General features: G+C 37.2%; 1 protein-coding gene across 2 annotated transcripts in view; it reads left to right on the forward strand.

Moving 5' to 3' along the window:
* The window catches only part of RAB5A (RAB5A, member RAS oncogene family), a 50,249-nt gene that overhangs the window by 21,251 nt on the left and 12,505 nt on the right, over window positions 1-16,493 (forward strand). For both annotated transcript variants that reach the window (XM_027872470.1, XM_027872471.1), the window contains exons 3-4: window positions 13,643-13,794; window positions 14,186-14,308. In XM_027872470.1, the coding sequence (XP_027728271.1) occupies window positions 13,643-13,794; window positions 14,186-14,308 (275 nt within the window). The remainder of the gene's footprint in view (window positions 1-13,642; window positions 13,795-14,185; window positions 14,309-16,493) is intronic.

Consider the following 16,493-nt stretch of genomic DNA (forward strand, 5'->3'; position numbering starts at 1 on the left):
GTAATAAAGAGCATGTTGTAAAATTTTCAGAGGACTCAGGTTCAGATCCCAACTCAGGCAAATTATTTAACCTCTCTAGGTCTGAGTTTCCTCATCTCTAACATAAGGAGGTTAGACTAGACCAGTTGTTTCCAACATTTTTTGGTTTTTATTTTTAGCGTTTTTTCCAAATTACATGTAAAGACAATTTTTAACATCCATTTAAAAAAAAAATTTAGTTCCAAATTCTCTCCCTTCGTTCCCCTTCCAAGACAGTAAGCAGTTTGATATAGGTTATACATGTGCAGTCGTACAAAACATATTTCCATATTAGTCATGTTGTGAGAGAAGACACAGACCAAAAAAGAAAGAATGAACGAACCCAGGAAAAAAAATAAAGTGAAAAGTGGTGTGATTTGATCTGCATTCAGACTCCATCAGTTCTTTCTCTGGATGTAGATTAGCATTTTTCATAAGTCCATTAGAGTTGTCTTAGATCATTGTATGGCTGTGAATAGCTAAGTCATTCACGATTGATCATTGTACAGTATTGCTGTTGCTGTGTACAGTGTTCTCCTGGTTCTGTTCTCTTTACTCAGCATCAGTTCATGTAAATCTTTCCAGGTTTTTCTGAAATCATCCTGCTTGTCATTTCTTATAGCAAAATAACCTTCCATCACAATCATATGCCACAACTTATTCACCCATTCCCCAATTGATGGGCATCCCCTCGATTTCCAATTTTTTGCCACCACAGAAAGAGGTACTCTGAATGTTTTTTGTACAAATAGGTCCTTTTCCCTTTTATGGATCTTCCAAATTGCATTCCAGAATGGTTGAATCACTTTACAACTCCACCAATAGTGCGTTAGTGTCTCAATTTTCCCACATCTCCTCCAACGTTTATTTTTTTCCTCTGTTATATTAGCCAATCTGATAGGTATGAAGTAACACCTCACAATTATTTTAATTTGCATTTCTCTAATCATTGATTTAAAGCATTTTTTCATATGACTATAGATAGCTTTGATTTCTTCTGAAAATTGCCTGTTTGTATTCTTTGACCATTTCTCAATTGAGGAATGACTTGTATTCTTATAAATTTGATTCAGTTCTCTATATATTTGAAAAATGAGACCTTTATCAGAGACACTGGTTGTACAAATTGTTTCCCAGCTTTCTGCTTCCCTTCTAATCTCGGTTGCATTGATTTTGTTTGTGCAAACCCTTTTTAATTTAATATAATCAAAATTATCCATTTTACATCTCATAATACTTTCTTATTTCTTGTTTGATCATAAATTCTTCCCTTCTCCATAGATCTGACAGGTAAACTATTCCTTGCTTTCTTAATTTGTTTATGATATCTCCCTTTATGTCTAAATTATATACCTATTTTGACCTTATCTTGATATACAGTGTAAGATGTTGGTCTATACTTAGTTTTTGCCATACTGTTTTCCAGTTTTCTTATCAAGTTTGTCAAATAGTGATTTCTTGTACCAAAAGCTTGGGTCTTTATGTTTTTCAAGCACTAGATTACTATGGCCATTTACTGCTGTGTGTTAGATACCTAATCTATTCTGCTGATCCACCACTGTGTTTCTTACCCAGTACCAGATAGTTTTGATGATTACCACTGTTTAATACAGTTTGAGATCTGGTACTGCAAGGCTGCTTTTCTTCAAATTTTCTTTTTCCTCAATTCCCTTGATATTCTTGACCTTTTGTTCTTCCAGATTAATTTTTAACTTATTTTTTCTAGCTCTGTGAAATAATTTGGTTGTTTGATTGGTTTAGCACTTGAATAAGTAAAGTAATTTAGGTAGAATTGTCATTTTTATTGTATTAGCTCAGCCTACCAAAGAGCAATTGATATTTTTCCAATTGTTTAGATCTGACTTGTCAACATTTTTTGTTCCATGAACTCCTTTAAGCAACAACAGGAAAAAAAAATAAAAACCATGTTTGGAATCTCCAGGGCAAATTTAATATATTTACTCATGATAATCTTTCAGATGTATTCATCAAATGCTTGCGATAATTTAAATAATAATAGCAAACATTGATATAGCCCTTACTATGAGCCAGGCACTATGCTGAGTGCTCTACTTGAGCTTCATAACAACCCTGGGAGATAGGTGCTGTTATTATTCTGTCCATTTTACAGATTAGGAAACTGAGCAACAGGTTAAATGACTTGCCCAGAGTTACACAGCTGGTAAGTGTCTGAGGCTAAATTTGAACTCAGATCTTCCTAACTCCAGGCCCAGTGCTCTATCCACTGAACCACTTAGCTTCCCCTTAACAAATAACTACTTATAAAATAATTATGAATATTTTATGTGTAACATTCTGTGAGAATTATAAAGGAATTAATCCAGCAAGACTTCCTGATGAATTAAGATAGAACTTGAAAGATGTCTAACATATATAATAATCATATGTAAACTTAATTTTGATGTTGAAATTTCAATACCAGATACAGTTTTAAATCTGGTCAGTCAATGAAAATGAAAAGCTAGTGACAATATAAAATACTTGTTTTTATACTGGCAAATGACACGCAACTGTATTAAGTGACAAATTCAAAGTATAGTGCAGTAGATAGAACACTGGGGCTGGAGTCAGAAAGACCTGACTTCAGATTTGGCCTCAGACATTTAATAGCTGGACAAGTCACTTAATCTTTGTCTGCCTCAGTTTCCCCATCGGTAGAGGGATAATAATAGCATCTACCTCCCTGTATTGTATTGAGGATCAAATAAGATAGCGATTAGAGAGCACAGGGCCTGGCACATAGTAGGTGTTAGCTGTTAGCATTATTGTTATTATTAGCATCATTGTTATTATTAATTATATATGTTGCTTTGTTTTTAACATTGTTTATATGTAAACTAATGTTTGTAAGGAAGGAATCTCTTCAAATGCGAATTTTTTTTCTGGTACACCAACTGTACTCAGGTTCCTAACTCTACTAAGTACCAAGCACTGCCAACAAGGTTATTTGAAAATTGACCAGATAAAAGAATTGTAAAATAAGTGGAGGTTAAATTTAAATCTGAAAAAAGTCTTTCTGTTTCAAGGAGGGCAGTGTAAGGTTTGTTTCCAAAGAATGTTTGTGGTTTCAGGATGATTGGTAATGCACATGCCCCACAAACATGCTTTTCAAGCAACCTTCCATTTGCACGCTGCAAGAACACAAAACTTTCTTGCAGCGTCTTGATCATGCAGTTCCATAGCTGATGTGCCACAATTAACAGAGGACAGAAAAGCTATTCTGGTGTAGTATATAGAATGCAAATGAGGAAATGCAGTTGTGGTTGACCATCAGTTTGTGTGGGGAATTGGTTTCCACTCTGATGTTGAACCTTTGTGGTGGTTTGATGACAGTTTGAAAAACTACAAGAACATGTGCTCAGTCAGAAACGGTTTCATATAATTGCAGCATGCATGCCAGATTCATTGTGCACATGATCATGATGATTTCAAGTTGTCACAGAACAAACCTGGAATACTTCAAATCCACATGTTCTGGGGTGGGAGGGGATATATTTGTTAAGCAGTTATTTACTGCTTAAGGTACCATTAAAGAATTTATAATGTGAACCTCTAAGATTGCGGACTATTAAATGGGAATCACTGGACTTTATCATCTCCGAGTTCCCTTCCAGCTCATTCAGTCCTTTGAATCCTATGTCTATTAGAATAGAAGGAAAGACTTATTTGCAGTATAGAGGAAGGTGTGGAGGTCAAGAAAAGCATCATTTTGGGGCAGCTAGGTGGCACAGTGGATAGAGTACTGGTCCTGGAGTCAGGAGGACCTGAGTTCAAATCCAGTCTCAGACACTTGACACTTAGTAGCTTTGTGATCCTGGGCAAGTCACTTAACCCCATTGCCTAGCAAAAAAAAAAAAAAAGAAAAAGAAAAAGAAAAACATTATGCAAGAGGTAGGATTTCAGAAGATATAAGTTAGCATAGACAAGTGTGAACAAAGGTAAGAAATTGTGGAACACAGAAACCATATTTTAGAACTACATGGAATCTAGTCCAACCTCATTTTATTCATGAGATAACATATTACTATGTAACTATGAAAGTTTTATTGTAGTATAACAGTAATAATAATAGTTAACACTTATATAGCATTTATTATGTAGCAGGCACTATGCTAAGCATTTTAAAAGTATTATCTCATTTGATCCTCACAACAAACCTGGGAGGTTGGAGCTGTTATTCCCATTTTACAGATGAGGAAACTGAGGCAAACGGGTTGTGATTTACCAAGGGTCACATAGCTTGTAAGTGTCGGAGGAAGAATTTGAACTTGGGTCTTCCTGACTTCTGTCCCTGTCCCAGTGCACCATCCAATGTGCCACCCATAAATACACATTTATATGTATTCTCAGGTTTCCTATTTGTTTTTCCTTACATGATCTTCTAAGGAACACTGCTTTAACCTGCTCACCCTGCTCTGTTTTAGAATACTTTACAGAGTAAAGCTTCTGTCTCATACTTTGTATAAATAAGCAACTCTATCCTTATTCCAGAAAAGGCTAGAATGCACAGATTCCTTGATGATAGGGACCACTCTTATAGAGTGTCTTATAGACACTTTGTGTCTCCTAGAACTCATAAATAGGTTCTCAAGAAACATCTACTAAAATAGACTTTACTTGCTTAATGACACACATAGTAAATAGCAGAATCAGGACTTCAACCCAGGTCATCTTACTCTAAATCCTGCTTTCTTTTCCATTCTTTCATGCTGTCTCTAAATACTTTTGAATTTTACTGAATATAATTTGAGCAAAAGGAAATGTTCAAAGTGATCATTAAAATTTGAGGAGGAAGAAGTTGTTTTTTCATGCCAGAAGGTGGCACCTGAGCAGGGCCTTAAAAGGAGAGAACATTTCCAACAGGCAGAAATGTGTAGGAAGTGCATTCCATCCCAAGACTGTGAATGATCTGCAAATTCAAGGAAGATAGGAGAGGGCAAGATGAACCTTGGGTATAGCTAGAGGAGGTTTACTGAAGCTAAAACATAGACTGTGTAAAGAAAGGAATGACTAGAAAGGTAAATTTCCACCAGATTGTGAAGAATTTCTAATGTCAGGCTAAGGTGTTTGTATTGTATGTCACTTAAGGCATTTTAGTAATATGATGACTGTCTTATACATAGGAAGGTTAGTCTAGGAGTGGTAAGAGTAGATGCAGAAGATAATGCAGAGGTAGAATGAACAAAGTTTCATAACCAATTGGATATAGGGGTTGAGGCAGAGGAAAGAGTCAAAAGTAACTCAGATTCCCAGCCTGGGTGACCAGGAGAATGGCAGGGCCATCAGCAAAAATGAGGAAGTTGAAACGAACAGCAAATTTGAGGTGAGAGGAGACTGAGTTCCATTTTGGATATTTTGAGTCGGATATACCTTTAATATATCTTGATGGAAATATCCAGCAAGCAAGTGAAAATGTAGAACTGGACTTCAGGGGAGAGGTTGGAGGTGGAGAGTTAATTTATAGATTTGAGGCATCTGCATAGAGGTGATTTTTGAAGCCATAACAGTATATGAGATCGCTAAAAGAAAGAATGTCAAGGTACCGAGGACAGAACCCTGGGAAATATCTGTACTTAGGAGATGGGAGAAAACCAACAGAGTCAAGCAGTTCAGAAATGACCAAGAGAAAGCTGTGCCGGGTAAACCAGGAGAAGAAAGAATTTCAAAGATAGAGGGGTCAGCAAAATCACAAGTTGCAGAAGTAAGGAGCATGGAGACTTAAGAAAAGTCCATTGAATTTGTCCATGTCCATATCATTGTTGACCTTTGAGAGTACATTGTCACTAAAGTGATAAGGTTGAAACCAGATTACAGAGGTTGGAGGAGTGGCTAAATGAACGTAGCAAATGTCAACTCCACTTTTTCTTGAAGTTTAGCAGTCAAGAGTAGAAGAAAGCTACTATAATTCAGGGTGTTCCAAAAGGCTTTATGAAGTTGTAAGCTATTAAAGTTTAAAATTTAGGGCATGAGAGAAAATTGACAAAATTGAAAAGTAGCTGTCAGGTAAGTGGGAAAACAAGCAAGAAAAAGGGCCAGGTAAGCCAGGAGAAGAAAAGAATTGCAAGGATGGAGTGGTCAGTAGAACCACAAGTTGTGGAATGGTCAGTTTCGAGCTTAATATTAAAGCTTAGCACTGCACTAAAACTTTGTCCTCATGGCCATGAAAAGGGACCCTTAGGACAAGGGAGGGTACTGTGGCTTCTGAGCAGAGGGGAAGGGTCCACAGAGAGGAGCAGATTGAAGATAACACCATGCAAGACAGATCAGTTGCTCAGTCCCAGAGAACACAGGAGGAAGGGCAGAACCAGAGGCACAAAGGAGGTGTTAAGTAGAGCTTAGAATAAAGAGAACTACTTCATCTTCTGAGGTCACCTGTCCTTTCCTCTGAATAAGAGAGATTTCAAGTTAAGAAGAGAAACACAAGATGAGGAAGCTTTATTACTAGATCACCTGCCAAGTAAGTTGGGCCTAAGGGCCAAGTTGGGGCATTAAAAAGGTTTGGAATAGCCACTGTGTGTTGTGGCATAGGGAAACATTCAGAGATTTAGGAATCTGGATTGAGTTGGAAGAGATCTCAGACCGAATAAACGCTTATTGCTAATGTGAATTTGTAGTGGACCTAGTCACTACAATCTGTGACTTCCTCCAGCATTAGGGGTAGCAACACAGAAAGTAGAGGAACACATGGCAGAGGCAGGAGAAATGGGGTGATAGCAAGTACTTGGCCCCAAGCTTTAAACAGTTCTGTCTGTAAAGAAGTGATCAGAGAAATGTATTTAACAATCTCTTTTTGAGGCCTAACACATAGTTCTCTAATGTGCGCAAATGCATATTGCTTTGCAGAATGTAAAATACACCTGTGGATAGCTGTTTCCCTATACACAAATGAAGAGGTATTCATTCAGCAAATACTGAGCACCTACTTTATACAGCTAAGTACTGTGGATAAATCAGCCAGACAGGCAAAATAGAGAAATAGATGGTTTGCTTTCAGTATCCCTCTGTTCCCTTTCTCCCCTCAGTGGCGTTTCCTTCCCAAGCATTAGCTTTATGCTCCCTAACCACCTCCACTCAAAACAAGAGATTATCAGGCATATATTTGAACTGAAATTCATTCATACTGAGGGCGGGGACACAGAGAAACCATGGGTAATAGTAATCTTCAACAGACTGTGACATGCGCCTGGGGAACCAGGATGCAGGATTTTTGCCCAGCCATCATTGAAAACTAGCTGCAACCGAATCATCAAACAACTGCTATCATTAGGGTTTGCCCTCCAGAGCAACAGGGCAGAGCTGGAAGAGTGTTAGAGGTACATGGGATACTGAGAGGGTAAGTGATTTGCCCATAGCTACACTGCTAGCACGTATTACAGGCAGGATCTGAACCCAAGTCCTGCTGGGCTGGCTCTCTATCCACTAAGTAGCATATGATCAACCCTGAAGGCTACAGAGTTTGCTCTGGCATGTACATACTGAAGAAATCCCTTCTGCCTCTGTGTAAGTCTTAAAGAATTCCTGTAATATGTACAGCTTCTTGTGCAATCTATGCCAGTTATATAATGATCATTTAATAATAAAGGGAATTTGAAGAAGAAATGGAAGAGAGGGGCCTAGTGAACCATTCAGATGGAATTGTGCTCAGTGATCTCCAAGTTTCAAAGACTTAACAGGAAATTAGCAGCTATAGTTTATTTTCCCCAAGTCTCTTTTTACAAGCCAGCCATCCTTTCCCTCAGCACCCAGTAATGACTAAAGCAGGTTTCCTACCATTGTTACTGCCGGACCTATTCTCACTGTGCCGTCTTCCCTTCCCACTTTCGATTTAGGTCTTTCCCTGCCCTTTTTCAGGTCCTTATTGCTGCTTGCTTACTGATCTCTGCCTCCTGTCTTTTCCCTCTTCTAGTATTTGTATCTTTTGACCCATATTAGTCACCTGATCTCAACTTTCAATAGTTCCTGATTTTCTACAGAATGAGGTCCGTACTTCTCATCTGAGAATTCTTGGTCTTCCGCAGTTTTACTGTGGAACAGCCTTTCCAGCCTTAGCTCCAACTCTTCATCTAACAGGACACATCTTTGACTTTTGTTCCACTTCCCCTAGAATTCTCTCCCCTTTTCTGTTTACATATCAACATCTTATTATGAGTCTCTTGAACTTCCTTAGCTACTATATTTCCTGTGTAATTTTTTTATATCTTAAAACTTTTCATTTTCAGTTTTAACAGCCGTTATTATGTGACTATTACATGCAAGGCATTATGCTATGATTTGAGGAATACACATGTGGCAAATGACACAGTCCCTAACTTCACAAAATCCCTGCCTTGTTATTTGTTGCTCTTATTTCCAACTAGATTGGAAACTCCTTGAGTACAGTGAATAGAAGGGTGGACTTGGAGTCAGGAAAAATTGAGTTTGAATGCTGCCTCATATTTACTGTGTGACCATGAGATTACCTACCATTACAGTTGTGGCAGTGAAAGTGTGCTGCCATTTTATCCTGTTGTATTCTGCCAGTGGTTCTTGAGCTGACTAAGGAATAATTGGAAGTAGATAGAGTAGAAACAACAGCTTCCATTTTAAAAATCCTTTTTTCTTTTTTTTTTTTTTTTTAAGAAGTTTTTTGGTTGTTTGCACTTGGGAATACATATTTCCATGAAAATCATGTTATAAATTGATTAGCTTTTCATGCTAGCCTTCAGAACTATCTAACCTACAATGCACCTATATTATATAATATGGAACCTAACCACCTGTTACTACAATGGTTGGCAGACTGTTGCCCACCTTAAAAATGCAAAAATCAGTCTTAGCTCACAAATCATGCAAAATAGTGTCAGGCCAATGCCAGCTGTGGTTTGCTAACCTCTTCGTTATGTATGTTTCTATGAAAACATGGATTTTGAATCCCAGCTTGAGATACTTAAAAGAAATCTATGGGGCTATATGGTAATTTTTCCCCCTAAAGAATTAACCTAAGCACAGGCTTGTAAACGTTCTGTTTATCAGCTCAAGTGTATTTTTTCTTCAGGGTCAATGTGATATGTATCTTGGGTGCCACTCATTGACCCCCAGGACACCTGGATCCGTTCCAGGCATTAGTAATGACTTTGTTCATGCTGCATCTCTATAGGCTTCCCTTTGCACCTCTTGTATGCTTTTATACTACTTTGTGTTAGAGTTTTTTATCTAAATCTTAGGAATAAAGCAGAAATCTCTCTTCATCTAACCACTTGTGTCTCCCCTTCAATGGACCTTATTGTTTGGTGAAGTGAAGTTAATGGGAGAAGTGTTTCATGTTAGGCATCCTTCACTTATGCTCCATTCATGGATCCAGCACAGCATGTAATATGTGATAGAATCTGGTAATATTGGTATCAGTCCCCTGGAGGTGATAAAAAATTCAAATGTTCAGGGCAGGAGCCATCTTTTAATACAATCTAGACATGTCAGTTGCCCATCAAAATTTTCCCTATTTTGTGTTTAAGTCCTTCCATGATGAATTGATAGTTAACTGCTACATGTGTCTTCTCAGGTAGTCTTAACTTCTCTGGTTTTAGAGTCCAACCTGCCCATTAAGGCAGACTTGCTACTGCCTCTTTGGTTTATTCTTGATTTAGAAGATTGAAATGGATGCTTTTACAAAAGTCAGTTCAACAAACATTTTTAATCATTTGTGTGCACGGCCCTGTTGTGGGAGTTGGAGATACAAAGACAAAAAGAAATAGTCCCTGCCCTCAAAGAGCTTACATTCAGCTGAAGATATACAACGTTACATGGAAATAAGTACAGTTATTCAAAGTCATTTCAAAAGGAGCAAGCACCGAGAATGCTGGCATGAGGAAAAGCCTCCCACGGCACTAGGTGCTTGAGCTGTGCTTTTGAGGGAGTTAGGGATTCCAAGAGGGCAAAAATGAGGAAGGCGTGAATTTCAGACAGAAAGGTCAGAGGGCAGGCCATGCAGTGCCACATTCTGGGAAACTGCAAGGAGGCCATTTTGGCTACAACAGGATGCATTAAAAGAAGTAAGATGAAAGAAGGTTGGAAAGGTAGGAGGGAGCCACATTGTGTAGGGCTTTAAATGATAGGACAAGGATTTTCTATTTTAAGAAGCCAATTGAGGAAGTCACTGAAGATTTTTGAGGAGGGACTGCCTTGATCAGGTCTGTGTTTTGTGTGTATCAGTTTGGCGGTGGTGTGTGGACGACAGTGTAGAGAGGTGAGAGATTAGAAGCAGGATAAGCAATTAAGAGGATTTTTCAGCAATCCAGGGGAGAGATAATTAGGGCCTGAATTAAGAGTAGTCACTTTGTGAGTGGACAGATTTAAGAGTCAAGAAAGTAGAATCAATAACATCTGGCCACTGTTTGGTCATATTTACCTTTTCAGTACAGTCTGTACAAAAATCCATAGCAGCAGATGTCCAGAAAAACTTAGAAACAGCCCATTTATCCAGTCATTGAGGAATGGCTGAACAAGTTGAGATTTGAATTTAATGGAATATTGTTGCATAATAAGAAATAACAGGTATGAAAAATACAAAGAAATATGGAAAGTACTTATGTGAAATAATGCAGAGTGAGAAAACACAATCAAAATCACTCTACATACAAACTCTAACTAGGTAAACATAACAAAATCCAGGGGGAAATAGAAGAAAAAGTCAAAAGGGATCATAAGCGGACAGATTTTTTACTATCATTTTGTGAAAGATGATAAACTTATTTTTAAGCAAATTAAAGATTTTTTTAATGTGGGATCAGTTTTACATTTGTATGAATGTTTATATTTGCAAGTTCCTCAATGTAGAATAAAACATTTTAAATAAGAAATATACTGAATCATTCTACTTAAGCATATGGGCTCAAATTTGACTATTTTTATAGTTGTTTTGAACTCTGCTCACAAGGATTGTGAAGCAGACTTTGTGCCTAATCCTTATCCCATGGTCACTCATCCCCACTCCAGTACTAAGCCATAAAACTTACCTTCTTATTAAAGAAACAGGAGTTAATTTCAAATGTTTTTAGTTTCATTGTCTTTATAGAAGCAGGTTATTTATATATCATAATAAAGTTACTTGTCTTCATGATTTTCCTTTTTGAGTAGCAATAAATCCCATATCTTCTAGTAAAACACATTAATTTTTTTAAGCTATATTAAACAGTTAAGAACATGAGATAACCAGAAGATCTTCCTTCTCTTACCAACATATCATTTCCTTAAGGTATTCCTTTTTTGTTGTTTTATTTTTAGTTTTCCCATTTGTTTAGCTATGTACATATAGTTCTTCCTTTGTGACAACAAAATATTTTTTGATCCTACCCTATATTCTTTCAAAAACAAATTGACGTGACTGTCAACAAACTTTAAAACTAATGTTGAGTTTTCTATTTTATATTTTCAAAATATTAAATTTATGATTATATTAGAATTTGGAATCATTCAGGTTTGAAATTCAAGGTAATAAAGTCATAACTATTTTAGATTTGTTCATTTTTTTCAGAGAGGGATCTCAGGCATATTGCTTGTGCAGTATCCAAAGAGTTTGTAGACATAATATCACCTCTCTGCTTTCAGTATCTAATAATTGAAAGGACAAGCAAGACACCTTTGAATGGGCTCTTCAAAGTAGAGATTTGCATTTTCACGTGCAATTCCCTCCATTTATTCTGGTATATGGAAATGTTCATTTTGTTTAGTAATTGCATTCAATTTTTAAACATTAATCTAATGTAAAATTAACATAAGACAATTGCCTCATGATTGGGCAGTTTTCTTGGATTGACATTGCTGTGTGAGGAATTTCCTTGATCCCTTCTTCCATTCTCTTTTTTAAAGAATGTTTTTGTTTTATTTTCTCTCAATTACATGTGAAAACCATTTTTAACATTCATTTTTTATAAGTTCCCTCCTCCTTGATAAAGCAAGAGCTTTTGATGTAGATTATACATGAGGCAGCTAGGTGGCGCAGTGGATAAAGCACCAGCACTGGATGGATTCAGGAAGACCTGAGTTCAAATGTGACCTCAAACACATAACACTTACGCGCCGTGTGACCCTGGGCAAGTCACTTAACCCCATTGCCTAGCAAAAAAAAGGAAAGAAAAGATATAGATTATACATGTGCAGTCATGCAAAATATATTTCTGTATTAACAATATTGCAAAAGAGAACACACACTAAAAAGAAAAATAACAAGTATGGTTCGATCTGCATTCAGACGCCATCAGTTCTGTCTCTGGAGGTGCATAACATTTTTTCATCATAAATCCTTTCGAATTCTCTTGGATCATTGTATTGCTGAAATGGCTAAGTCAATCACAGTTGCTTCTGTTCTCTCATACCAGTTTTTTCATCCCTTTCTATGTACCTAGGGCCTTATATTTCTTTGCATATGTGAATTAATAAGTTACAAGATTGTAAGCTGTTGGGGGCAGCTCGGTGGCACAGTGGATAGAGCACTGACCCTCGAGTCAGGAGGACCTGAGTTCAAATCTGGTCTCAGACCAGACACTTGACACTTACTAGCTGTGTGACCCTGAGCAAGTCACTTAACCCCAATTGCCTCACCAAAAACAAAAAAAAAGATTGTAAGCTCTTTCAAGACAGTTCCCCCCCCCCCAATTTTGTATCCATAGCATCTAGTACACACAGTATGCCATAGTAAGTGTTTAATAAGTGGTTTTTTTTATTTAATTTATTATAGAATATAGCTGTATCTTAGATGAGATAGTTCACCCTGCTTTGTGCTTACACACACACACACACACACACTCTCTCTCTCTCTCTCTCTCTCTCTCTCTTTCTCTTTCTCTCTTCTAATGAGCCCAGGAATTAACTGGGTAAGCCCAGCTATCTTGTGGTAGCACTGAGTGGAGGTATGATGGCAGATGACAATTTATAAAGTAGCAGAATGGGAGTGTGTGACTGTGATGATAGTCTCAATGCCATTAACCTCCATAGGTGCCTGATGCCTTGTCTACATAAATAACCAAAATTGTAAGCTTACTCTAATATTTGGTTCTTAAGTCTTCAGCTTATTCTAATTACTCCTTTTTTATTGGTTTCTTTTCAGTGCACCCATTGAACCATTTTTCTTGGGTGTTCATTTTTAGAATTAAAAAAATGTCTTAGAGCTGTCAGTTTACCCATGCTGAGAGAATATCCAAAATTATAAGGATAGAGAAATTCTTCTGTTAGATTTCTTTTAGATTAAAATGCAGGTGAATCCCATTGTTGATAATTAAATGTTTTATCTCCCTAGTTCCAATAATAGACTTTATATTTAAAAATATATATATAACAGGCATTTCTTAAGCATTTACTATGTACCAGGCACTGTGCTAAGCATTTTACAACTGTTATCTCATTTGATCCTCACAAAAATCTATTGTTATCCTCATTTTACAAATAAGGAACTGAGTCAGAAGTTAAGTGAATAGGCCAGAGCCCTGTCCACCAACCTACATGCCTGCATCTTGCCCCTTTCCAATATACTTCTATATTAATTAAATGTGGAAATACATAATCTAATTATATAAACTTTAATAAAATCAGTGATTAACTTATTTCAAGCTCTTTTTTTTCTTTTTTTCAGCTGCTTTTCTAACCCAGACTGTATGTCTGGATGACACAACGGTAAAATTTGAAATATGGGATACAGCTGGACAAGAAAGATACCATAGCTTAGCACCAATGTACTACAGAGGTGCACAAGCAGCAATCGTTGTGTACGATATCACAAATGAGGTAAGTATGGAGTGACTGTAGTTTATACTTGGTCAGCTAGGTGGCCTAGTGGACAGAGTGCCTGGCCTAAAGCAAGGAAGATCCAAGTGGGAATCTGGCCTCAGTGTGCGTTTTGAGTCTGCAACCCTTCACTCAAGAGAAACTCTGAAATACCCATGTGAAAACGTGGGAAGGCCGGACATAATATTGTTTCTGTCAAATTTTCATCATTTAAAGGAATTGATTTTTTGGAAAATTTTTTGCACAGTGCCGTAAATAGTATTTAAGAACTTATTTCCGATAAGGTCATACCCAACAATTTTAAAAGGCCTATTTTAGAGATAAATTGGCTAGCTTAAATGACTCTTAGTTGGTAATTTTGTGTTGGTTTTTTTTTCCTCCAATTAACCAGGAGTCCTTTGCAAGAGCAAAAAACTGGGTTAAAGAACTTCAGAGGCAAGCAAGTCCTAATATTGTCATAGCTTTAGCAGGGAACAAGGCTGACCTAGCAAATAAAAGAGCTGTAGATTTCCAGGTATGTTGTATTTTAACTTTTTAACTTAAAAGCAAATATTAAAGAATATTTTTTCTGAACTCATTTTTCAATTGAAATTACAGATTAAAGAATATACAAATGTTTTGACATAACTGATGAATAAGTTTATAATAAATATCTGAATTTTCATGGTATTTTAATTTACTGATTGATCAATGAATTTTACTAATACTCATTTAGTAAATAGGCGTTGTTAGAGGGTAACTCTTACTGGTAAGAATTGATCTGTTAAGCACTTTGTCACTGGTTCTTATTAGGGGCAGCTAGGTGGTGCAATGGATAGAACACTGGCCCTGGAGTCAGGAGGACCTGAGTTCAAATCCAGCCTCAGGCACTTGACCCTTACTAGCTGTGTGACCCTGGGCAAGTCACTTAATTCCGTTGCCTAACAATTAAAATAAAATGTTCTTATTATAAAGTATAGAAAGCTATAGTTGTGTTCTGTTCTTAAGTCCTGAAAGCTATCTCAGACTTCATCTTTTCCTAAAGCCTTTTGTGGGACAGCTGGTGCTAGGATCAGGGTGAGAAGTTTGTGGGAGGGGGTAAAGTGCAGTTTGGCAAAGAGGGCGGGGTTGTTGTATTTGTTTGGTTTTTATTGTTCATTGAATTGAGGGACATTGTTATTTGAAGAAGATAGTTGCACACAGTACTAGTTTCTGCAAATGATAACTTTACTTGCAAGCCATTTTTTGCACGTTCTTAAGAATGGAAAACATACCTTGTTACGTACTGGTCTTTTTTGAGATGGTGACCATTACTATGCTTTACTTCACACCTTACTGTTGCTGCATAGCATCTTAATTGGTTTCACTGATTCCACTTCCCTCCTTCCTAACCCATCCTCCCCATAACTGCCAAATTCATATTCCTAAAGTACAAGTCTACCCTTATCACTTCGTCTGCTTAAGAAACTTTTAGTGCCTTCCCACTGCATTTAGGGTGAGATACTCAGACTTTGCTGTTTGGGCATTTAAAGCCCTTTTCACTTCAGACTCTTCAAGCAGTTTTACATTTTTCCTCCTCATGTACTCCTTGCTTCAGCCAAATCAGCCAGTTTGATGCTCCCTATAGGCCGTCCCCCATGCTTGAAATGTTCTCTTTCTTCCCCTCTTCGGCTTTCAGCCCTTAAGGATTTTTTCAAGGCTCAACTCCATCACTGCCTCCTGAGGTGGAGTCTCAAGGTTGTTAGCACCCGGTCCCCTCCAGTCCCCATCACTAAGGGTTTATTAGTATATCCTGTATGTACTTAGATAGGACCTTGTTGTTTCCCCCAGTAGAATATAAGCCCCTCTACTTTGTCTGTGTGCCTTGTTGGTTGATTTCAAATATATCATTTATGACTTAGTATAAGTTCTCACTAGAATTAAAATTGTGGTTTGTTTGTGTGTGTATATCTATATCTAGACAGACATATGTCAGGTCTTTCATTTTGCTATATACTCACTATGTGACCATGGACAAGTGTTTTAACCCATCAATGCTGCACAGCAACTCTCAAAAAAGTGTAAGTTCCTGATCTGCATCACTGGAGAGATTTTTTATACTGGGAATTTCCCACACTGATGAAATCATAGGCCAGAACATTTGGGGGGTGGGGTAAGAGGAGGGCCGTGTAGTCATTTTAAAAACCAGGTAAGTGGTAGGAAGCTAACATTGTATATATGTTTTGTTTTGTTTTGTTTTGTTTTTCCCTCTGCCTCTATGCAAGGTGGGGGGCGCATAAAGAAAAATGTTCATCAGTGTCTGGCCTTAAGAACCCATTTTACCCTGAGGCTCTACTCTTTTCTTTCACTGGCAAACCCAAAATTTCCCTCTTTAATATCATCTCTTTCTCCCTCACATCTCTTCCTTTGCTCCTTGAAAATACTCTACAATCCTTTAGTAGAACTAAATAGTTCTCATTATTACTGGGGAAAATATAAGGAGAGATGGAATGTGGTAGAAAGTAAAAGATAATAGTGCCTGTTGTCTGGTTGGCTGAAATCTTCTCCCAATTTTCTCTGGAATTATCTGGCCCCATCTTTCCTGGGCCAAATGTTCTAACAAATTTTAGATTTTATAATTGATCAAAATTTGGTTTAAAAGGTTAGATATATTAATGCTTTTAGAATATACTTCATTGTTTGTCATTCTAGGTGTGTGAGCTCTTCTTACATGCTTCTTT

The sequence above is a fragment of the Vombatus ursinus genome, unplaced genomic scaffold (assembly GCF_900497805.2).
Source record: "Vombatus ursinus unplaced genomic scaffold, bare-nosed wombat genome assembly UNPS02014799.1, whole genome shotgun sequence".
Classification (NCBI taxonomy): domain Eukaryota; kingdom Metazoa; phylum Chordata; class Mammalia; order Diprotodontia; family Vombatidae; genus Vombatus; species Vombatus ursinus.